This window comes from Thermobia domestica, chromosome 9 (genome assembly GCF_964235325.1).
Source record: "Thermobia domestica chromosome 9, izTheDome1.hap1.1, whole genome shotgun sequence".
In the NCBI taxonomy this organism is placed as follows: Eukaryota; Metazoa; Arthropoda; class Insecta; order Zygentoma; family Lepismatidae; genus Thermobia; species Thermobia domestica.
This window is the reverse complement of record NC_137462.1, coordinates 176,584,823-176,609,501: the sequence shown is the minus strand read 5'-3', so window position 1 is coordinate 176,609,501 and position 24,679 is coordinate 176,584,823. Positions and strand designations below refer to the sequence as shown.

The following is a 24,679-nucleotide window of genomic DNA, read 5'->3' as shown; positions in this document are numbered from 1 at the left end:
TTTTTATTTCTGCTCTGTTCACACACACGGCACGCAAAGGTTAGCTCTCTATATGCGTGTATGCGTGTATGTTTGAAGACCGTAAAATTGCGATGTGTGTGTCTGCGTAAATATAGAGTTTTGGTAAAGGAAACATCAACTTTTTTACGAGATTGGATACGCAGTGACTGATAATAATAGGCTGCATTATATTACGTGTTTATATATATATATATATATATATATATATATATATATATATATATATATATATATATATAGAGAGAGAGAGAGAGAGAGAGAGAGCAATAACGTATATTGAAAATGCTTTAATGCTTTTTATTTGCAATGTAAATATACGGAAACGGATAAACAGATAACACAGTAAACATTTTGTTTGCCGTGTCAGGTGTACTTATTTGTGTAAACATACGCTGAACATGCAAATTATACAAGTTAAAACCAAGTTAATGCATAATCAACGTCCTCCTTTATCTTACGAATCTATAATCGTAATACTACATACTTTTATTGAGTTCATATGCGGAAGATCTGAGTTCGATTCCTGGTGTATACGAAGTGCATGTAGTTGAGACCTTATGTTAAGCTTCAAAAAAGAAGCCAATCAATCAAGTTTATACAAATCTTACACGACGATTACATCTGAGCAGGTATTAGTTATGTTGCTGCTGGTTGTTTAGATTTTATTCTTCTCAGCAATCCTTTATTTTTTCTTTCTTTCTTTCTTTTCTTTTTCTTTCTTTCTTTTCTTTTTCTTTCTTTCTTTCCTTTTTTAATGCAATTACATTGCAGTGGTAGATTAGTTAATAGAATTGATCGACCATAATAAAAAAGCGATGTTCTACATACGGTATCATTCTTGAAACAAAGAAAACAGAAGAAAGCGTCTAACAAAAAAAAAATCGTTAAGAGTCTTCATCCCGGCGAAATTAAAATACCGCTAATTTTACAGTAATTATGTGATATTTTCAAATAGATAAAAAGATAATTGAAATATGGAACAAGAGCTCCCTAGACAATATTATTTTGCGTGAGGTACCGTTATCACAAGTCACCTAGTGGCTTTCCGTTTTCAGCTGTTTAGAAACGCGAAAATAAATGCCGATTTTCAAAATGGCTCGAAATCGAAAGCAGATAAGTGAGTCGTGATAACGGTTTCTCATGTAAAATAACATTGTCTAGGGCGCTCTTGTTCCACATTTCGATTATCTTTTATCTATTTGAAGATATCACATAATTTCTGTAAAATTAACGGTATTTTAATTTCGCCGGGATGAAGACTCTTAAGAGGCCATTCCAATGTTCATCTAGTGAGACTGAGGGAAACTTTAACTCTTTCAAATGCACAAACACAATGAAAATTATCTCTGATTTTGTTTAGATTGGCTACAAGACGAGAATTGAGGCTGTCTCGTCTCAAAAACGTGTCATGAAAATGATGTTTCGTGTCGGAAAATTCATAGTTTTCTATTGGAAGAGAAGTTTCGTCTTCGTTTCGTGAGCAACTCCACCTGATTTATACATTTGGTTAATATTACACTATTACGAGTGTAGGAAAAATTTTTGTGAGACGTAAATTATAAAGACCACTTTCCTCTCAAACAGTTTCATGGAAATATAACCGAATTAAAAGCATGTGGGTCTCTGTTAGGAGATTGTGCATCATTGTCTCAAGTACCCATTTTAAAGAGTCCCGAGAAACTTAGGAGCTATATTAGAATGAGGGTAAAACGAGAAAAAATCCCATTCTAACCTGGGATCAAACCTGGGCCCCCAGTTAATAGGTAGTATGCAAAGAAAATATGCAAAGTACACACTGTATTATATTTACGTCCTTAATTTTAGTGGATATCCATTTGTTGAAATTGACGCTGCAAATGTTTATTTATTCATTTAGAAATACTACGACACATTAGCACACACATATAGAACACATTGAAATACACTGTATTCATTCTGCATTCTGCATGTATACCATAGTTGCTACAAATGTGTTTCATCTAATGCACCACTGCTTATGGAGATTACATGCGATGTTTTAATGGAATTATGTGGATTTCGCTCTCCCTTGTTTTGGCTTCAATCATTAAGTCGTTAATTAATTTTTCTAATTTGTGGTTTGTTCATTAAGCTGGAATAGCACAGGCAGGAGGAAATGGATGAAACAAAATGCTCATTACATAATAAAGAGGTCATTCTATTAGCTACATGTAAAAGAATTAATTTAAGTTTCACCGGTGCAGAGCTCATTAACAATTAATCCAAACATATTACTGTAAATAAACACGAGTGAATAACATGAAACGGTCTATTATTCATTTAAAAAGTTGCGTGCTTAGTGTAGGTAGTTAAATTTCCCTTTGAATAAAATGGTGTAAGTATTGTAATTTCGATTCACATGTTCTTAATTTGAAAGTTTTTTTTATGTATCATTCTCTGATACACATTATAGAACTAAAAAAACGCATTTATTATTTGTTTTGTTTCAGACTGTGGACTTGGAGGCCCGATTACAAGATAAAACTATTGGTCTATCGGATATCCGTGTCCTGGTGGTAGATCCAGCGGGGCTAGTTACCATTTATAGTCCTCTACAAAAGGAACCTGTATTAGGAACGTCGGACGTAAAACGAAATGATGGGAAGGGACAGAGAATCAACAATCATCGTCCCAGCAGTCAAGACGCGGCTACAACAGGGAAGCCACCTTCACAGGTAAAGAATGAAGTTTCCTGTTACGCAAATTTTGGTTCTATAGGGTAGCATTACGCGAATCGTTTTACTGGACTGAATCCAGTAAAGTGAGCAAAAGCATGATCCGTCTCCTTTTGGAGCCGCCCACAATCAGAATCTTATCGAACCTTGAAGTCTACTCCCTTAGCCAGCCGTAGAGTAGCATTACACGAATCTTTTATTTTGTAGGATAGCATTATGCGAGTCTTTTATTCTATAGGGTAATATTATGCGATTTTTTTTTTATCCTGAAGGATAGCATTACACGAATCTTTTATTTTGTAGGATAGCATTACGCAAATCTTTTATTCTGTAGGATAAAAACACGTATAAGCAGATCTAAAAAGTTTACGTTAGTAAAACTAATGAATGTTACAGCGGGTATACCTTTCTCAAACAAAGCGGAGCACAGCAATAAAAGTTAGTTGAACTTCTGTTTCTGATATCAAAATATGCCGTAAATGTAAGTTATATTACCTATATTGATGCAACTGGTGCTTTTTTTTCCTGATATGTCATGAATTACTATAGTCATTTTAAGAAAATCATTCTGATTTTACGAATTATTAATATGTTTCATTCGTCTGCAATTACTTTGTATCATGAAAAGACTTATATGGCAGTTCATTCAAGATTATTACATGTTTCATGCATTCAGAACTTGAAGTTTGTTTAAGAAAATATAATTCATCCAGCATGGTAAAGATAATAGAAGACTACGTATGCTGTATATTACCTTCGTTTGCATATAATTAAAAATCAAGCATGAGTTTGCATAATCTAGGATGCTATGTGCAGGGACAAGGAACCGAAACACTTGATCATAAGGCAGTCATTTATCATATGTAGTACTGTATAGTACTCTTATTATTATTAGGTTACACTCTTGCATATTAAACTGGTTAGTGGTTCGATTCTCGGTAGAGATCATAGATGTTTCGGTGTTGACCCAGCATTATGAGGCAATTGGTGAATATCTTAAGCAGTGGAAACTCCGATCTTGAAATCCGGATAAGGAAATGAAAGATCATATGCACATCACACATCAGACAACTAGAAATCGTACGGCTGATCATACAGCTTCGTGGACTTTATGTCAGAAACATGTTTTATTATTATTATTATAATTTCTAAAGCTATCTATGTGTAACTGCTAATTTTGTGATTCTCTTTTTCATAGGAGGATCCCTGGCGCTTGCGTGAAGTGTCGTTGATCCACCAAAGGGTGCTGGTGATTGCAGAAGTGGCGTGGGAGCCCCGTGTCCACAGGGGAGTGTATTTGGTGACGTGGGAAGTTGATGGCGGAGGGCTCAAAGGCAATTTATTCACCGATTCCACCAGCGTCACTCTCTCCCTGTGGCCAGACACCATCTATCACATACAGGTAAGGTTGCTGACATTACTTTATCATAAATTAGAATAAGACACTCAACTTTTGAAAAATGATCACCGATTTGAAACAAATAAAAAAAGTCACTGCGAATACTTTGAGTTTCCTGTTCGGCACAAGGAATGGGGGAGAAAATATGCCTATTTGAATTGAAATCTGTAGTATTATCGTTGCCTTTACTATACAGTAACCATAATGGGCAAGTGACAAATGCGTGTTCCTGCTGTGCGCGTGGTCCCAAGATCGGTTCCCGATGGGCACACTTGCCTTGGATAAAAACACGACTCTTGGTTTGGATAGATCCTGCTTTATGTAGCCGTGTACTAATCTGGAACATTAAACTCCTTATAATCAATTTGTCCCATGTACTAATGACTCCCTACGATAGAGAAATGATCTGGTGATGCATATGATCTACACTTTGCAACACTGGTTCATGAAACCCGATCACGCATTTGAAAGTAAACTTGCGCTCAGTGTAGAGCTCACGAACATCAATAAGGACAGTAATGTTGGATGTAAAAGCTATAGCTTATTCAAAATCAAACCAAGCATCACCGTATCAGCAAGTTGAATGCATGGAGCGTCTCCGGTAATGCATACAGTATCAGATGTATGAAGCAATGGATGTAAGTTCACTGGAATTATTAATTGTGATTCACATGCTTCCGGCTTGGATGACTGTGTTCTAGAAGAATGGATGCTTACTGTACCTGGTGGTGGAGAAATAATTATGTGAAATGCTTCTCTTGATACAAACATTTAAGGTCCATTTATTGCTTCTAGGACAATGTGCAGTTTTATTAAGCAAACAGCTAGCATACAGATCTATGCATATTCTGAACGGCCTTTTCTTTTTCATAGATGGAATTAAACAAACAAATGTTCAACTTCTTTGGCAAATTCTTCAAAATAAACCATTAAACTTTTCAATGCATGACTGCAAGGATAAACAGACCACTATGTAATCTTTGGGCAGAGTGGTGGGTGTCCAGGTATTTTTGAACAAGCCTGTATATGCAAAAATATATTTTCTTATGGGAAGTATATATACAAAGCATATCCGTGTTGCATATTGATTAAACTTAAAAAAGAATTCTTGATCAACTACGATTTTAAAAGAAGTTTACAAACAATGTTATAGATAAAAATGGACAGGAAATAATTGATTAACAATATAATTGACATAAATTGCTGAGACTTAAAAGATATATAGTACATTGTGTATCTAATATAATAATTTGACACTGAAAATGACTTTAATTAACTTTTAAGGAAAATTGCTGGATAATTACTTTTACATGTTGGTTAGTCTTTTTCTTTCTTTCTTTTCTTTTGCGTACATGAAATGAACACCAACTGTATTACTTGACCAGAATCGATGAGATCAGTGCATCACAAGAGAGGTTCATTGAACTAGGGCTCAGAACTAGTATTGCGAGATGCCCGAGTAAACAAAAGAAACAATTCCAAAAAATAGTATAAACTGAATGCAATTTAGATTTTCAAGAAATAGGATGAACAAATCAACAACAAAAGGACAACATACAATAATTATTGCTCCATATGAGATAACAGGTGAAATATGGTCAAAGTGTTGTTATTTTTAGAGCAAAATATTCATGTATGTTTGCTCTGAACATTTTTATTTTTCGCTGCTGAAGGCGTCACGTTGTGCTTCGAAGAATTTTCAGTTGCCTTCTGAACTGAACACCAAGTGGAACGATTTTCCAGTTGGTTTAGACCCAGTGAAGCGAACCAAGATTACGTGATGCATTTCCACCAAGATCCGGGCTTTCTGGAAATAGAAAAATAGTTGGTTGGGGCCGAAGTAGATTGAATGTGTGTGTGGAATAGAGAGAGAGAGAGAAAGAAGGCAGCTCAAACGTTTTGCTTCTTAATGTTTCACACACTACTACACTTAAGCTAAAAGTACCTTAGGCACTAGCAAATAGTCTCTGTTTTGTTTTGTTTCTGAAAGATGGTTGACGTACGTATATACATATCTTCTTCTTCCCACTTACCTGAATTAGGTTGATGTTTATACTAAATGAGGAAGAAAATAATATGCTTTCTTTTCGCTCGTTAAAAGATTTCGAAGATACAATTTTAAGAAGTTAGGCCAATTTCTGAAATAGCAGTTTGGTATATTTTAAAAAAAGCTTTAAGAGGCCTCATCCAGGCGAAATTAAAATACCGCTAATTTTACAGTAAGTATGTGATATCTTCAAATAGATAAAAGATAATCGAAATGTGGAACAAGAGCGCCCTAAATAATATCATTTTACATGAGATACCGTTATCACGACTCACTTATCTGCTTTCGATTTCGAGCCATTTTGAAAATCGGCATTTATTTTCGCGTTTCTAAACGGCTGAAAACGGAAAAACATTAGGTGACTTGTAATAGCGGAACCTCACGCAATATAATATTGTCTAGGGCGTTCTTGTTCCACATTTCAATTATCTCTTATCTATTTGAAGATATCACATAATTAATGTAAAATTAGCGGTATTTTAATTTCGCCGGGATGAGGCCTCTTAACTATCACTTTGGACTTTCCTCTGGTAAATAATGTTTAACCATTATTTTAGTACTTATCTTCCATATAAATTAGAAAATTTTTTTGGCAACAATTATTAATTAACTACAGGAGCAGCATTTCAGGTTTCGGTTTTGGGGAAGGGACACAAAGTTTTCTATAAATCTAAACTGAGTTTCAAATTTGTCATTTAATATGTTACAGTGGCGGATCTAGCCTGGAGCTGGGGGACCTAGGCCCCCAGTTTTTTGAGAAAAAATAATTTAAGCCATTATTTATATATTTTTCGAAGTTTATATGAAAGGAAGTCGCCCAGGATTTATATTTAAAGTACGGATAGGCAACCGAACCGCTTTTGAAGAACTGATTATTGAAAAGTTTTAAAAAACAGTTTTGGGGTTTCTTTAAACCAAGAAGCCGTTTTTTTTGTGTGTGTGTGTGTGCGTGCCTACCACCAGTGGCGGTTTCTCTTAATGTTTGCATGTTTGTACAAACCTCCTTCCAATATTTTCATTTTTCATTTGTGCTAAATCACTTTTCATTTTATTGTCAACATCATCTTTTCTTAAACAAGTGCATTTGAAACGGGGCTGGCTAGTTGGTTTCTGCTTGAGAGTTTGCCAAACTCCCCAGCTTTAACAACTTCTGGGCCGTTGCGGGGGTTGCGCAGTAAGCGGAGGTTTTACTCACCGTACACTGCCATATGCTTGCCTATGCTTGCATATCTTTTTAAACAAGTCTACCAAACAAAAACAGCCTTTCCAAAACATAACTCTTTGGAGCTGGAATTTCACCACCGTCCCTCCCTGCAGTATTGGTTGACACGGTTCTCGCACTGAGAAAAAAAATTGTAGGTGGCGTACTTAAAAAGATAGGTTACATGCGTAATTCCTGTAGTTTTGGACTTAACGTACAGCAAACGTATAACTGAAAACGCATGTTTTATAATACTTTCTGTATAAGTGTTCCATCTATACGTACTTTCTGTATGAAACAATGTAGGCGGTCAGGATCTCACATACAAATAGTCGTATATAACATATAGCTGACGAAGGTAACATAAGTATATGCATGTGATATACGGAAAACTGTTAGATGTCAGACATCCTGCAACGGCATGATGTAACACCTAAGGGCAGTGCCTATGTAGCATATGAATAACGTATGCTCCGTACTGATTTCTACAGTAAGCAAGAGGATGCCGTATATTTGTACAATATACCGCTGTCCGGAGAACGGATTTTTCTCTGTGCGCCTGAGGGGGAATAGTCTGTTCTTTTGTGACAATGTTGTGTACCGTAACCAAGTCGCTACAGAGAGGGAAAAACTTGCGCTTTGCCTAAATGCGAGATTGTCAAGTGGTCATAACTATTGGTTTTGCCAACCAAGTAAGGTCAAGGCAAATATGAGGACAGTAAAGGCAACCCCGTTAAGAGTGAACCAAATTGAGGGTGTCGATATCTGAATAAGTAGAAATTTGGCAGCATAGATACAATGTTTTCATTTTCAAGTGTGCATGGGTGAATAAGAAAATTGGAGAGCAATTTTAAAAAAAAGGGCGTTAATGGTGGAAGGGGTGAGATTTTAAAGCGGGTAACGGACTTTGTAGTATTGTATGTTTGTGTGTGTGTGTGTGTGTGCCGATCTTTGTTGTTCATTGGAATATTGTTACTGTAATTGCATAATTATGTGTCTGTCCCTGATATACGTGAACTAGCAATGCAGTAGCAATGAATTCTGTAACGTCTCTGTTTAATTAGCCGTTTTAGAAAAGAACTTCGGAAGCAAACCTACTTGTGGAAGACATCGGAAGACCGATTCCGACTCCCAATATAACGCAAGTAATTAGAAGTCAGAAACGAAAATTTACAAGGTAGTTTAATCTCAACTTGTACGAACAGCATAAGTGGTTATGTGAATGTGAAATTAAAAATGCTTTGTTTTGTTTTCCGTAATTTGTTGTTCGGGGCGGAGGAAGATGCATGGAGTAAAACAAGGTGCAAATATCCAGCATCTGCACGACCCAAAAAAAAAAAAAAAAAAAAAAAAAAAAAAAAAAAAAAAATCGTCAGGTCATATAAGACACGTTCTGATCTCACTGTGTTGGGAAACCTGAATATTGCTGCTCAACTAAATGGTGGTTATAAGCGGTGCATTGATAATCAAATCAAAAAGTGACGCAAAACAGGTACGTGCTCAATATAATCATCAATTGCATTTGGTTTCGCGGCACCTTCGAATTGGCTTTAAGAGGATTTGATGAAAAACAGACTCTTCTTCAAATCGAGGCGTTTTTCGTAGATTAATTAATTTCAGTGCAGAACTTGACAGCGCTCTCAAGAGTCATTTAGAAAGCGCAATAATTTTCAAGAGTACGTCAAAAATCATACAAAATGAGCTTCTCCATTGCATGCTTGAAGCATGCCATGAAGAAATCGCTATTATTATTTATACTAACTCTCAGTGACGTATTTAGGAGGGCTTCCGGGCTTAAGCCCCCCGAAATCTTACTTACTATAGTAAAGTATATGAAATATCTTGCAGAATTTTCACATTTTCAGGCAGAGCCCTCCCGAGAGTTAGCAAACAAAATCGTAAATACGCCACTGCTATTATTATTATTATTATTATTATTATTATTATTATTATTTATATTATTATTATTAAACTATTATTATTTATAATAATAATAATAATAATTAAAAGGAGAGGTCATCTATTGTGCACCACCTAAAATTCAAAGCACGAGCCGCCACTGCCTACCACTAATTCAAAGATACTAAGAACTAAAGAATAACCCTGGAAAAACCTCAGTCGAGATCGGAATGGCTGCCTATAAAGTTTTGGAACGCCGAACATTTCGATTGCTGAAGCAACAATGCTAATAGCTATCGAATTGGTGAAGAAAGATAATTATATTTTTCTTATGTAAATAATGTTTTGTTTCTTCAACGTATATGAAAATCAAAGATTACTAAATTGTACTGTAGGGGTCACAGTGGTTCAGTGGTAGAGCGCTTACCTCTGGAGCGTGGGGTCCCTAGTTCGATCTCCTGCCAACTAAGTTTGTGGTGGGCAACATCGTGCACATGGGTTTTTCCGAGTATTCTCGTTTCCTCCCGCATTACCATTCCACCAATTCTTCCGTCATCATTCACTTGCCTTAATTATCGTCTCCGTTACCCTAAAGGACCTAATCATGAGACGTTGAAGTGAAAGATTTTTGAAAAGATAAACTGTCCTGTATATTTGAAACAATATTAAGCAGTGATTCGTTAATTAAACATACGACGTGTCACAATTGACATACGCACGTTTTTTGTTTTATTTTTCTTTCCAGACAAAAAAAAAAAAAAATTGAAACAACTAAGTTCAGCAATTTTGCAATTAGCAGCAAAATTTGTTCTTATTCTCCATTAATATTTGCGGTAAATATGGTAAATGAAAGCTTTTATTTACCGTTCTTTTGGTGGAAACAATAAATAATTAGAAAAAAAGAAAACTTAAAAGAGGGTAAGAAGGGCTTCTACGATCGCGTGGAGATGAGAACAAAGAGTGTTAACAGCGCCGTAATCATATATGATGCATATGATTGATGCTTTGTGTAAATGATTGGGTAAATAGGAAAGGCTATTTGGTGTTATTTGCTTACTTATTTGTTCCTCAGAACGTGTGACTTGCTAATGGTTGCAGCGTAGCCTTGGTTGCCTTCGCCATCACCTGTTGATGAGCCTCGCTTCTTGTCACTCGCTTGCCTCTTCTAATGATGAATGATTTTTCAAAAATAAACAACAAGGGCAGCGACTGCCATCCAATGTCATTCATCTCACGTTGTCATTAGACTATTGGAAGGTAATTGACCTTTCGGTTTCTTCCCTGCGCTGCAGGCCAAAACAGGGGCTCCAGAAAGAGCAGAAACGGATCTCGTTGTTTGTTTTCAAATGTTCTTCCCTTCCCCCACATATATATACATATCTATAATTCCCATGGTGGCTTTTAATTTTGTTATCCCGAATATACTTTAGGAATTAATACAAGCTATTCCAAACTAATTTCCGCAGCGCAAAGCGTATTCCTATTCCAACAAATGAGTATGCCAGTCTGTGTTCAAGTAACTGTAGAAAAGATTGCACCTTTCCAACTCGTATATTTAACAAAACTATCAATTTAAACACTATTATTACTTGTTTGTGTGCATTTTATTAACCAATGTTTAAAGGAACATTGTTTCCGTTCGTACAAAATGGAATCAGACACCTTAATTATATCAACGTGTACATACAGTAATTGTTACTGAAATATCTTACACATGTTTGTTTACTTCAAGTTAGATCACCTTTTCAGCACCGAGCTATGTGAGACGGCAATCTACAATTGAAGATAGAATTCGAACGACCGTAAATACAACCCACTCTCACCAGGCATTAAACCCGGGACCTCGTGTACACTAGGCGCGCGCGCTAGCCACTAGACCAAGGGGAATGATTGTCTTAAACGTGGTAATCCATACAACCAAGTAGTTAGCATGTTTGAATCTGAGTTCAATTCAGTGCTGTTCTAGTATCATGAAGCAATTGGGAAACTACCTGAATGAAGAAGTCACAAACTCCAATGTAGAAAATTTGAAATAACTGTGATTGGAATATTGAAGCCGATGCGCTGACCACATGTCACTCAGCTAAAAACCATCTGGTGGGTCTTCGATACATGAAAATAGCGGAAAATCAGATGTTACTGAAGGTATATAAGGGAAATGAGATGTTTCTGGCACTGTGTTTTGAATCCCTGTAATAGTCCTAAACTTTAATTACTTTACTTGGGTTCCACAAGTGCTATCGCACATCGGAGTACTATTTTATATTTTTGTTGTTATATAACTGAAGTAAAATAGATTTACAAAAAAAAACTATCTGGTGAAAGTATGTTGGCTTAGTGTAAGACGTCTATTTACTAATAGTACATCCCGAGTTTGATTTCTGGTGGGAGTAATTTACTTTTCGTTCTACCATGTTATGAACGCGATTCAACAGTTCACTCAGGCTCTGTAAAATAGGTACATGGTTAAGCCTACGGTAATGACAGCCAGAGTATGATGTTAGTCCAGTACGTATCCAAGTTACGAAATCGCCCATGGGCCAGCTTGGCCTGAGCAAGAAGATATAGACTTTAAAAAGTACATAGTGTTCCAATCCAACTTTCAACAGAAATTATGGAATTCTCTTATTAACTAAAAGCAATTCCTAATCTAAAATGTTCGTTCGGTGCCTTGTATTTTTTTCTGCATCAGTTCCATGTCATACTAAAAATTTTAAATTTCTCATTAATGATTAATATTCTATTATGTCCTTCACTAGCCTGTAAAATGGCTTGGAGTAATTTAGAACCCTTCCATTTAGGTCTATTTGCTGGGCAAACAACTTTTTGGCCGGTTATTATGCAAGCCCACTTTTATAAACAGACACAGAGGGCATGTGCTCAGGAATAATAGAAAAATAATTAAAAAGTTCTTAACCTATAAAAAAAGTAAAAAATACCTGGTTAGAATCAATATGAGCAATACAAAGGATGCGAGACGCGTTCCTTATTGTGAATCGAATTGTCTCTGTTCTGTTCGTTTATTTATTTATGTATTTATAAATAATTCTGGGATTTACCGACGTCAATAACCTTAAGCTCGTCGAAGAACAGTAACTGACTTAATTTTTCTCTTTTGACTTCTGCATAATAAAATTGACTGTCCAGCGCTATTACAAAATCTATTTATTCAAGCCCCGTCCCTCAAAACGTGTGCAAAAAATAATAACATATTCTTTTGCCGGAAAGCAAGGACAAATATGTTACCTACTTGGAGAATTAGTGCTGTTTACAATGCAATAAGTAAAGAGAATGTGTTTTTGGATATATTCAGTAACAAAGAGCGTCACTTCAGGAACCAAATTTTGGAAATCCTATGATTCATGGCTTATTTGTACACTTACTGTATTTTATTTGTCTTGTCGTGTTATTATGTATTTATTTATGTATGTATTTAAACTTATCATCATTACTGTTACTGGTTAACTGGACATAAACACTAATGTTAACCTTCTGTAACTGGAGTTTTATACTCTATTGAGGGTACAAATACAAATAAATAAATAAATAAATATGAGGGACGACGTCCCTTGGCGAGCATACTATCTGAAGAAGGAGAAGAAAGGAAGCGGCCTGTGACTGCATGTTAGGTACCATCCCGGTATTTGTTCTGTGTGAATGAGGAAAACCGAGGAAAAATCTCATTCAGGATGGCTGACCTCGAAAGGCTTTTTCACCTTTTCAATCGATTGTTTCCATCGGGAATCGAATTCGATAATGCTCACTGTACTTACTATTCGTAATAATATAAGTACTCTTACCAGCAGCGAGATGAGAAACCTATCCGTAAACTTCATTGAATGCAGCCAGAGCATTGACTTCCACCGTCGGTATTTATGACCTTCTGAAGAGGCAGGAGTTCGATCCTTGAAATATATGTAGAAATATACCTCTCAAATTGACTAACGGTGCTGGATCAACAACGAAAACTCCATGCTTTCACTGAATCACGTGAACCAAACATACGCGTTAGTGCTCATCTTTTTGTGGTCTTGATAGTTGTATAGGCTTGATCCTCACTTTGATTCACAATCACTCTTAGAAAGTTCAACCCCTTGGCAACCAAGGGGAATATTTGTCACATTTCTTTAAACTGCCCTAAAATTATACTGGATAATTTAAAATGTTCTAATTTATGTGCGCTAAAGATAAAGGAACTACTTAAGTGAGCTTGAATATAAACTATACAAATTTATATAAACTACTCTATAATAGTTGGTGACCAGCGTCTGGTTTTGTATAATATTTTACCAGTTACTTATGGATTTATGAAGTATTAGGAAACACTATTATTGTTACACACAAACATTGTAATTACTAGAACCTAACACTATGCAGAGGAGTAAGAAAGTTAAAGAAAAAGACAGAACAGCTTATGCTTATTTGTTTGAAAGAAATTACTTATTGACCATGGGAACAAATTTGTTCCAGACCAAAGTGATCAACTTGTAATGACGCACGATGTTTAGGCACGCCAGCTTTAGCCTAAATACCTCGAAATTATTTTTTTCTCTTGTCTACAATTCTTATGATTCTGAAATTTTGTTATAGTTACGAACCCAGAAATTATGACAATATATTGACAAAATTATTGAACATATAGAGATTGATGCATTTGGAGTTTATTTTCCACATAAGACTTTAGAAAAAAATATAAGCAGAGATAAATTCTAATAACAATACTACTAGAACAAGACAAGTGATTATCTTATTAATGTATTTTTGCATATTCTTTTTTTTCCTAAAACAGGTGGAACTAGTCTCGAGAACCCCTGGACCTCCAGAGCGAAGTGTTCCTCTTATCTTGGACACACACAAAGCACCGCAAGTGGCATTCGAAGCGCGAATGTCTCCGCCAAGTGCTGTGGTGGAACGTTACCAAAGAGAGCAACAGAAGGTGGATTTCCTGGCGGGAACAGGCGCCGCTATCATGCTCTTCGTTGTCCTTCTGGGCGCCATCGGCTGGCACTGTAGGAAGTCCTTAGTCTCGCGCCACTCAGCACTTCTCAGGGCCAGTGTCTCCTCAGTCAAAAAGAAGCTAGTCGATAATAATTCTGGAATGAGTAAGTACATAGAGAACTTTTTCTCTTCATTTCTTTGGTTTATTTTTTTTTAATGGTTTAGTATTAACTACAAAATGTTCTGTCCACATTGTAAAACACTTAGTAAAATTACACCAAATATGGCAATCATATTCCTTATATTATCCATTACTGTAAATTAAAAACATACGAAGGTAGAATATCGTACGCTTGCCAGCATTTCATTGTAATTTTACGGAAAAATATAGTTCGATCTTGCCTCTTGCCAAATGGGATTTGTAGTGAACAAACACTGTGTGCGTTGTTTTTTTTCGGAGTTCTCTTTCCCCTGACTTTCTTCATTCCATCATTTTGTCCATTGTCGTCATCATCGCCGCCTTTAATCTCGGAGTATAATCCTGAGACATTAGACTTTTGAAAGAAATCTGACGAAAATTATGGTGTCATATAGAATATTTTAACGCATTACGATGTGGGAGAGCTTATTTTCTAAATCAAAATAATAATATATTTCTAATAATAATAATATTGCTTAGAAGGTTGGTTGGCTGCATTGGAATTTAGCATCCCTTTCAGTACCGAACACAGGCGTAGCTGTGCATACCATACCCTAATAAAATATTTTGATTTTTTCTTCCCTTCAAATGACATGCATTCTAAAATGTTGTAAACTGCAATTTTTCACTTCTTTGGAACATTAACTGATTTTTAATGCACGTAAAACCAAACAAAATAAGCATACTAGAATCTTAAAGCTGAGAAGGAGGTGAGATTTAATTACTTTTATGCACACCCATATGAAAAACTTTTACTTTAGTTATTTTTGTGCATACCCATATGTGAAATTCTGACTACGCCCATAACACCGAAGCAGTCATATGGGACGTAGACTTACAGCTTAACATGGGATCCGAATCACATGAGTTCCCGACGGGAATTGAATCCGGATCTCCGGCGCCTAAGACACTTAAGCTAACTAAACTTCAGGTCTTAATAATTTATTATAGTTCTAGGCAGGCGCGTACCCAGAGAAAGATTTTTGGGAGTTCGATACTACAAGACACTGTCTATTTAGCATTGAATCAATTTTATTCTACACTGGAACATATGAAAAATAATGTTTAAGTAATACTACGATATTCTCAGAAAAAAAATATAGGAAAAGGTTGTTTACATAATAAAAGAAGGAATATAAATGAAGTGCGAGATCAAGTATTTTTGCTACATCAATAATTTCCCTGCTAAATAAGTATAGTTCTATTAAGAAGGTATACAATGTATGTCAAATTACGAAGTGTTTTGGGGGGGGAGTCCAGGCCCGGTAGACCTCCACGTGGGTGCGCCCTTGGTTAAAGGTTACACACAATAAAACAATTTTAGCTGCACGGATTTGCTTTACAACTACATTCAGCAGTTGTTCAATTTGTTTCCGTATTATCATAAATTTTATTTCTTGCTTTGCTGCGAACACTAATGATATCCTCATTTTGAAATTAAAGAAAGAACAGTTTCCGTAAGCTTCCTTTGTGTAGTCAACCATATTAACTGTAAATAATATACCAACAAGTTGAAAACAATCTTGAGGACCACCGATGAGCAAATAAAGGAGAGAAAGCAAGTAGCGAAGATCCTAATCCCTACATGGTTTCTTTGTAATGCTATTTTCAGAGATTTTTACAGCCTTCCAAATCTGTCGGGAGTTTCTAGCTTGGCTACACACCTGCACAAAACCGTTTGCGCGCATTTTTATAGGTTTGTCAATTCTCTGGGTCAGTAGTGCGAGAAACATGTTGTACAGCAACACGGTGTCCACAAAAGCGCACGATCTTTTGTGTGAATTTTCGTCTCATTAAATAACGAATGGTGAAATGACCAATTATCGTTGAGAAAGTGTAAGACAGAGAAATAAGAAGGTGTATTATTATTAGCCTCCAAAAAGGAATAAAAGGAAATAAAGAGAAAGGCCGTCTTAACATTTCTGGGTGGGCGTTAATCGTTTCTTTTGAATTAAAGCTGGGTCGAAGAGATTATGCTTTATTTCTAGCTGACGTACAGATGGCTCTCTCATAGTATCTTATTTTGTTGATGCTAGATTTCCCATTGACAATTTGTGATGGCGTATTTTTAACAACAAAGTGGAAGCGGCTACTATAACTTAAAAAAAAAAAACTTAAAAGAAAGGGTAAAGAGGGCTAGGGAGGGGGGATGGGCAAAGAAGCAACTGAAGTGGCCGACTGAAGTGTTTGTGGAAGCCACTTTGGTTTGGCATCCGGCGTTTGTACATAAGATGCACTCACAAAGCATCGCATTGTGGTGTGCAGCAGATGACAACGCAACAGAATATTTTTTTCCCTACCTTTTTTCCTCTCTCCCTTCTTCCAATTTGAAGTGGGTAACTGTTCTGCTCTTTCAGAAGTAATAAAGTTGTTTCAGTTTTTGAGTACATTATCTCGACAACATTACTCTGCTTAAAAGAGCTAACGGTTTTAATGTCTATTTTTACTGATGTCTGTCTCTCTTGAACTCCATCGACCATCGATGTCTTTGTCCAATTTATTAAAGTGATGAAAAAGTTCATTACCTAGCATAGCTCATCCTTCCTTGTGTTATTACAGCACTAACGCATTCGAATGAGAACCTCAAAGTTTGTTTATTATGATTTGTGAGGTTCTTAGAGGATACTATGTTCATCAGTACAACGAAACAAAGTTGTTCTGCACACTCTTAAATACTAGTATTACACATCCCGATACGCCGACACTTGTTTATTTTATTCCTGACTTGGTACCAACTTTTACCTGTATACCATTGCCCATTAGTTGAAGATGGATTTACTGTTTATTGTGAAAAGCGCTGCTACAAGATCGAGAGATGTGCTGTTTCTACAGGTAGAAAAGAGGGGACGAGTCTAATTTTTTCGTAGTTATGAAATCCTTCTCCCCACTGAGCACATCTCTGATCGTGCTTAATGTGGATTACTAACATTTCTCGCCCCTGTAGGGAAATTTCTGACACCGCCATTACTTGAGCTATTAGGGTCTTTACCTTAAATCGGAGGATGTACCTCTACTTCAGTCTTAATTCCCAATTTGACATACGGGGAGCATGGTGGCTCAGTGGTAGAGCGCTCTGGTGCGTGGATACCCGGCCGAATAACCTTGTGGTTAACAACATCGTTTTCTCGGGATTTTCCTTCCATATTCCCATTCTCAGACCATCATTCACCTGCCTTAATCATCTGTCTCCTTTAGCCTAAAAAGTCCTGGGACGTTAATCGGAAGGTTTCGTTTCAGCTTTTGTTTTCAATTTGACATACAGTTTTCATGTATGTACTGTACACTCATGTCCAAAATGATTGTCGCATATCTATAACTGTCTTCTTGTAAGAATATAATTTAATAATGATTTTGCAGGGTACTTTTACTACTGATACTATATGTATAATCGGGAAATGTATATTTGTGGTAAATTTTATAGAAAAAGAATTATGAATACGAAAATTAGAATGAGTAAAACAAAATGCTGCTAAATGCACATGAAAGTTTCATTTTCGTTTTATTGTTCTTATTTACTGCTCTTTTATATGAAATTTGCCACATACATGTCTTTGCCGATTATACACATACTAACGTTATAAGAAATACCGGGCGAATTCGTAAATCAAATTATATTCCTACAATAACATATTTATAGAAATGCAATAATTATGGACATGAGTGTACATTAGGGTACGTAGGCTAGAATCTACCTTCACGTAAAATGCTCAGACATACCGAAAAACGAATAATTATTCATTCTGTAAAAGTAATGCATTTTCGTTATAATTTATTTTAACAAATTATCATCATTAAATTTAACGGGAAATATACGCCACCAACAAAAACATTTCATTTGATCTAAATTTGTGCCTACTAAACTTGAATTTACTTGCTTTTCTTGAGGGTGGGATGAGGTAAATAACTTCAATGTGAATGCCAGGGACGCATCCACGGAGAAAGGGGTACACCGGGTCTGAATCTCCTTTCAAAATTTCCTAACTCAACATACATTTGTACACTTTCTCAATAAAACTATACTCGATTAACACGGAAATGATTGATGTAGCATATAAATTTTAACTTACACCTCATCTCTTATTAGAAACAATTATTTCTATATATTTTTTTTTCTGAAAATATAGGAGGAAGTATTTTCCAATTACTTATCGTCTTTTCGGGTGCAGAATAATATCCGTTCAATACTACATAGACGTAGTGGCTTGTAGTATTGAGCCCCTCCCAACAAAATTTCTGGGTGCGCGCTATATGGATGCGCATAAAATACGTTTAGCTACGATATTCGTTAAGCTCGGTAATGGTACTTGACTTATGCCAATAATGTTTAATATATTTGTTCTAATCTTAATATTCCATCATTTCTAACTGATCCGTACTAGCTTTGCTAACTTGAATAGCTTACACTAAAAATACAAATCGCTCAACAAACCAACGTTTATTTATAAAATAATAAATATGTGACAGTTTCGCCAACTAAATGAATATATTGGCTTCATCCGACACTTCATCAGACAGTTTCGCCAACTAAATGAATATATTGGCTTCATCCGACACTTCATCAGACAGTTTCGCCAACTAAATGAACATATTGGCTTCATCGGACACTGTCTGATGAAGTGTCGGTTGAAGGCAATATGTTAATTTAGTTGGCGAAACTCTCACACCTTTATTATTTTATAAATAAACGTTGCTTTGTTGAGCGATTTGTATTTTTGGTGTAAGTCCATCATTTCGACTAACATCTTAAGGGGCCTTATCACTGCGAAATTAAAACACAGCCAATTTTACATTAATTATGTGATATCTTCAAATAGATAAAAGAAAATCAAAATGTGGAACAAGATCGCCATCGACAATATTATTTTGCATGTGGTATCGTTATCCTGAGTCACCTAGTAGCTTTCCGTTTGCAGCCATTTAGAAACGCGAAAATAAAAGTCGATTTTCTTAATGGTTGGAAATCGAATGCAGATCAGTGAGTCGTGATAGCGGTATGTCATGTAAAATAATATTGTCTAGAGCGATCTTGTTCCACATTTCGATTATCTTTTATCTATTTGAATATATCACATAATTACTGTAAAATTAGCGGTGTTTTAATTTCGCCGTGATAGGGCCTCTTAAAAGAAAAATTCAAATTAGCAGGAAGTTGAATTGAGTAATCAATATTTGTCAGCATATTTAATTTCGGTGCATGAAGATTCGGAATTTTTAGTTAAATATGGAACTCGGAACTATGTACAGGAAATCCCATAACAAGATCCATAGTTACAGTATTCGAATTAAGTAAAAGAAGATTGGAAATCATTCCGATAAAGCAAATGTTAAGAAACTGTACAGTCAAAATGGCCCTCATTTGAAGAGTGTAATACATAATACTCTTGCGCCCTTGCAATAGTTTTATATATTACAAACAGTCTGTCTTGGATAGAGCTCAAAAACAGTAGCAATAAAAATAAATTAGCAACGACCGCATGTTTATTGTTTTAGTACTTAAATTGTCCTACGTAAGAACACAAGACTTTCAATTCACATACGTATTATATATATATTAATAACGGCCATTGGTAATGAATAATGCTGTAAAGTTCATTGCTAAGTTTTATTACCTTTTCCAACAATTGGAAATGTATGTTGCTTGCGAAAAATAATTTCGATGAATATTAATAAGGTTTTATGACTTAAAAATATATATACCGATGCGCAGTGAGTTGTTGTGCATTTAAGTTATAATATATATAACATAAATAAATGTATAACATTTTCTAATTGTGTCTCAAAAAATATGTTGATAAAAACATTTCAAAATAAATTATGCGTATATTCAAAACAATTGTCAGCAACAAATTTACCATTTGTATAACTTCTTTAGGTTCATATACTTTTTCTTTCTTTTGTATTTTTCTGGTCTGAATGTTTGATACTAACTTTTTTTGTGTTTTGTTGTGAAAATAATCTTGGGTTATTACGTGTTATTTAGAGGTTGGTAACCATCAAACACACACTCGCTCGCTCAGATGGATTGCTCGTTTGTTGCCCTGGGAAATTTGACTTCCTGCCTCGAAAGGATTCAACAGAAATCACGCAAATAAACAAAAGAGGGTTCTCAATCACGCAATCAACACCTCGTTCTTGTCATGCATATATATTGCTGTAAATACTAATGCTCTTAAAAAACAAAGAGGTTAAGATAGAAGCGTGAAACACGCATGCGATAGCATTGTGGTGTGGCTTGTGATTTGTGTGAAGAAAAAAATGTATTATTATCTGATGGTTCCACATTCATTTCTTTTTAATTTTTTATTTAAATGACAGTCTAATCAAAGAAACGACTGTAAAATAATCCATATATGGCGATTTTTTTAAAAAAGTAAACTGGGTTGCGTTAGGTTGCTTTTGCGCTTTTGTCAATTGTTTCCCGTCATGGACTAACTATGAATTATGAATTGTGAATTATGAATTCAATTCATTTGTGAATGAGTAAAACGTAATATTAAGGTTAAAATGTGTCATTCGTAAAAAGTAGATGATGTATTTGTGTATGCTTACGAATGGATAAGACTGAAGAGGGATAATTGACATTGCAATGCTGTATGTAAAATGTTACACAGCATGGCGTATAGATAATATTACAACAACTGTACTCACCATCAGTGAAAAAAATAGTAATAACATTGAGTGATAGAGTATAACTGTATTTCATTGAAAATGAAATGAAATCTTTGAGTTTTACGTCCCACGGTTATGCTGTATTTCATTGAATGCAATAGCTACAATTAATTATATTTTATAAGAAAATGGTTTCTAAACGATCGATAACGGCTGTATTACTAAATTCTTCAAGAACATTAAATTGACCAAAGGTTCATCTTTGATACATCCAATAATAAAAACACATAACCCTGTCTGCATGTTTGTTTATTGAAAATTAGCGCCCCTTTTCAGCACCGAGATGTGAACCTACAATTTAACTTAGAATTCGAATTACCATAATACGCGCAAATTTCAATGCTCTCACCGAGAATCGAATCTGGGAGCGCATGAACTAAAGGCATACACGCTAATCACTAGACCAGTGAGGAACCACTAGAGCCAGGTGAAATTTGAAACACCGAAATGGGTTCAAATTTGAAATGCCTTCCCGCATAGAATCGAACTCTGGATCCCATGCAACAAAGGCGAGTGTACTCTCCACTAGGACATTCAAAAAATTGCCTTAAATAAGTAAATACTGTAAATAGGTTATCCTGAATCTCATAACAAACGAGGAACGAAGAAATGTAATGGTATACATGTATCATCTGAAGACGCGTTAAGTCAATCTTACACATTATTGTTACTTAAAAAAAAAAAATGTCGGGCTTTTTTTTTTTCCTTGTTGATGATATTTTGCTTTTGATATTAAATAAGATAGAGATTTTTTTAGAAAATTCATTCTATAAAGAAAAGGAAGAAAGAGAGAGAGAGACAAGAAAAGGAAAACAAAAGGAAGGACCCTATGAATGATGTTTGATCTGATGCCCGCCTGGCAACCCGTATTTCTAGTATTCAATTCAGTTGCTAATATGTTTGTTTTTCTTATCGTTCTAAAGGGAAGGTAAGAAAAAAATAAATAAAAAAAAGAACAACTATGATGTTATGTTGTTGGAGGCTTTTGAATAATTCATCGCTGTCTTCGTGACATGCTGCAAACAAAAGTCTTAAGACATTGAGGACTTTTCGACCTTACCTTCTCACCAGGATCCTCCTTTTCTTCCTCCACGCATACATACAAATACATATATCAGTGTAGAAAGAAAGAGGAAGGGGGTACTGGTAAACCGATGGCTTGAAATTTGCATACTTGTTCTTTCTAATCTTAATGTATTTTTATTTTATTATTATTATTATTATTTAAATTTCCAAGCGTGTTCCAAAGACCGATCATGTTAAGTAATTTGGCTCATTCGTTTTTTTTTTATTCTTATCTTTTTTCTAATTGTTGTTTCAGGATTCCAGCCAATCGTGACAATTGTGACGGATAAGCAACAACGTGGAGGTGGGGGAGGAGGGGCCGGAAGCCCTTTTGCTGGTGGTATAAACACGACGTTTACGGCGACTGATGAAGAAGGCGTGGCGGAAATGGGCGGACACTATAATAATACATTTCAAGAAATGAACCAATCAGATGTTTATACAACAACAGCGTCATTTTTGAAGCAAGCGGAGCGAAGTGCTCGCAATGAAGTTCAGGTGTGATCAAATAATAGTAATAATAATGATGTATATTGTTAGTAATATAAAAAACACAATGTACTCGAAAAAAAAAAAAAGAAAATAAATTTCTCGTTACGCCACAAGAAGTTCCTATCGAAGTCTCGACATGATGACGGCTGACGTCGAAATCAAGCGCATTGCTTTCCTAAGCGAGCTATATAACATTAAGTTTCAATCCCTCAGGAAACAGCGTCGATAGGTATGCTTTACTTGACGACACAATGTAGTCCGTAAACCGGGATGACTGGAAGATCGAAGAGAACATTCAGAAACAGATAACATTGAAATAAGTATTTCATTGTTGGAAATCATCCAATTGTTGACAACAAAGTCAGAATAACAAAATAATTTTTATTCTAGAAAATATTGTAAACCAAAATGGGTGACAAGTATTATCGTTCACGAATCATGTAAATTTTAGTCAGTAATAATAATAATTATTATTATAATATGTAAAACATTTAATTAGTGCAGTGCACCTGTTTGATTTGTACTATGCGTAGCTCTCTTGTTTGCTGAGGTCGGTGCCGTATAGACAATGGCTGTAGAACACGAGAAATTAAAAGTCATGTAAATTTAGAAATAATAATAATAAAACAAGAGTCATTGTAAATGATTTCCTTCATACACGACTATTATAAATACGATGTAAATTATATTCTTTATCTTAAATAAAGATGAACATTGATAATTCAAATGTATTATGTAATATACATATAAATAAATAAGTATATATATATATGATGTACTTTGACCTGTTTGAGGTCAGGTCAATATGAATCCCACCTCTTCCATTTAAAGAAAGAAAGTATAAATAAATGAGCATTTGTTCTGTAGCTTTTTTCCAGATGTTATGCGTGTAATGCTGTAGGCTCGTGTTCAAATCTAGTGATAAACTCAATGTATTTTCAGTGTCTTCTACAGAATTGTACAAAACAAATATTACATGTTCTATTACTAACTCAATTTAAAAAAAAAAGTTCAAATATTGACCAACTCATATTCAATACATAATAAATAGTACCTATCTATTCATAAAATATTATTACATACAGTAAGTATACACAGTATAAATTCAAATCAAACAATTTGTTGGATTATTTTGTTGTGTAATAATTCCAATGTCTGGAGTTGTTTTCCACACTTTATTAAACTTTGTAATCCTCCGTAGGTGATAGCAATACAAAATAAAAAATTAAAAAGAAAAAAAAATACTTTATGACATTACAACTTCAATTATTTATGAAGCATTTTTTTTTTTTTGTCATACTGGTCATTAATTTTGTAGATGTGTTTCTCCAATTTTTTTTTTCAGAATGGGTTTTTATTGAGCCTATGCTGATGATGTCATCGTTAATATGTGTATAGAGTATGTGAGAAAGTATGTGATTAAATTAAGCTAAAGTACCATGAGCAATGTGTGTATACGTATGTGTTTGTGTGTAGGAGTATGTTATGAATGCAGCATGAATATGTATGTAAGAAAAACTACATTTGTTAACTAGAAATAATTCTTATTTCATTGATCATCAAATTAATTTTCGATTTTTAATATTTAAAAAGAAAATCACACATCGTTTTTCAATTTTCCTGTGTTAAAATATCGGTGTTACTTCATGTAGATTTTCTTTTATTACAAACATAAAAGGTATGTGAAAAACTTTAAAAAAAAAGTCTAACTGCTTTTTAGGTGTGTATTTCCTTCACATTGTTCACATTTTAATGTCAATATAATTTCAAGTTTAATATAAACAAATACATTTAAATATGTTGAAAAGTAAAAACAAATAATAACATTATTTGCAGTTTAATAGTAATTACAATCCATATAATTTGTTTGGCTCATTTACGTTTAATTTTGAATTTAGTATAGCGGATAATTTTTATAATTTTCAGAATATGATTATCTTTTCTTAAAAACTGAATATGTATATTCAAAAACACACATACATGTCTAATTTACCAACCAATACAAGGAATCGAAAAATATTGCATATTCCTAAGATTAACGAGTACTGCATATTAT

General features: G+C 34.8%; 1 protein-coding gene across 1 annotated transcript in view; it reads left to right on the top strand.

Moving 5' to 3' along the window:
- Positions 1-23,972, top strand: part of LOC145660451 (uncharacterized) — a 118,931-nt gene extending 94,959 nt beyond the window's left edge. Inside the window, exons 5-8 of the mRNA XM_081725488.1 lie at positions 2,490-2,714; positions 3,913-4,116; positions 14,050-14,362; positions 22,388-23,972. Coding sequence (XP_081581614.1) covers positions 2,490-2,714; positions 3,913-4,116; positions 14,050-14,362; positions 22,388-22,635 — 990 coding nt within the window. The 3' untranslated portion in view covers positions 22,636-23,972. The remainder of the gene's footprint in view (positions 1-2,489; positions 2,715-3,912; positions 4,117-14,049; positions 14,363-22,387) is intronic.
- The last annotated feature ends 707 nt before the right edge of the window (positions 23,973-24,679 follow it).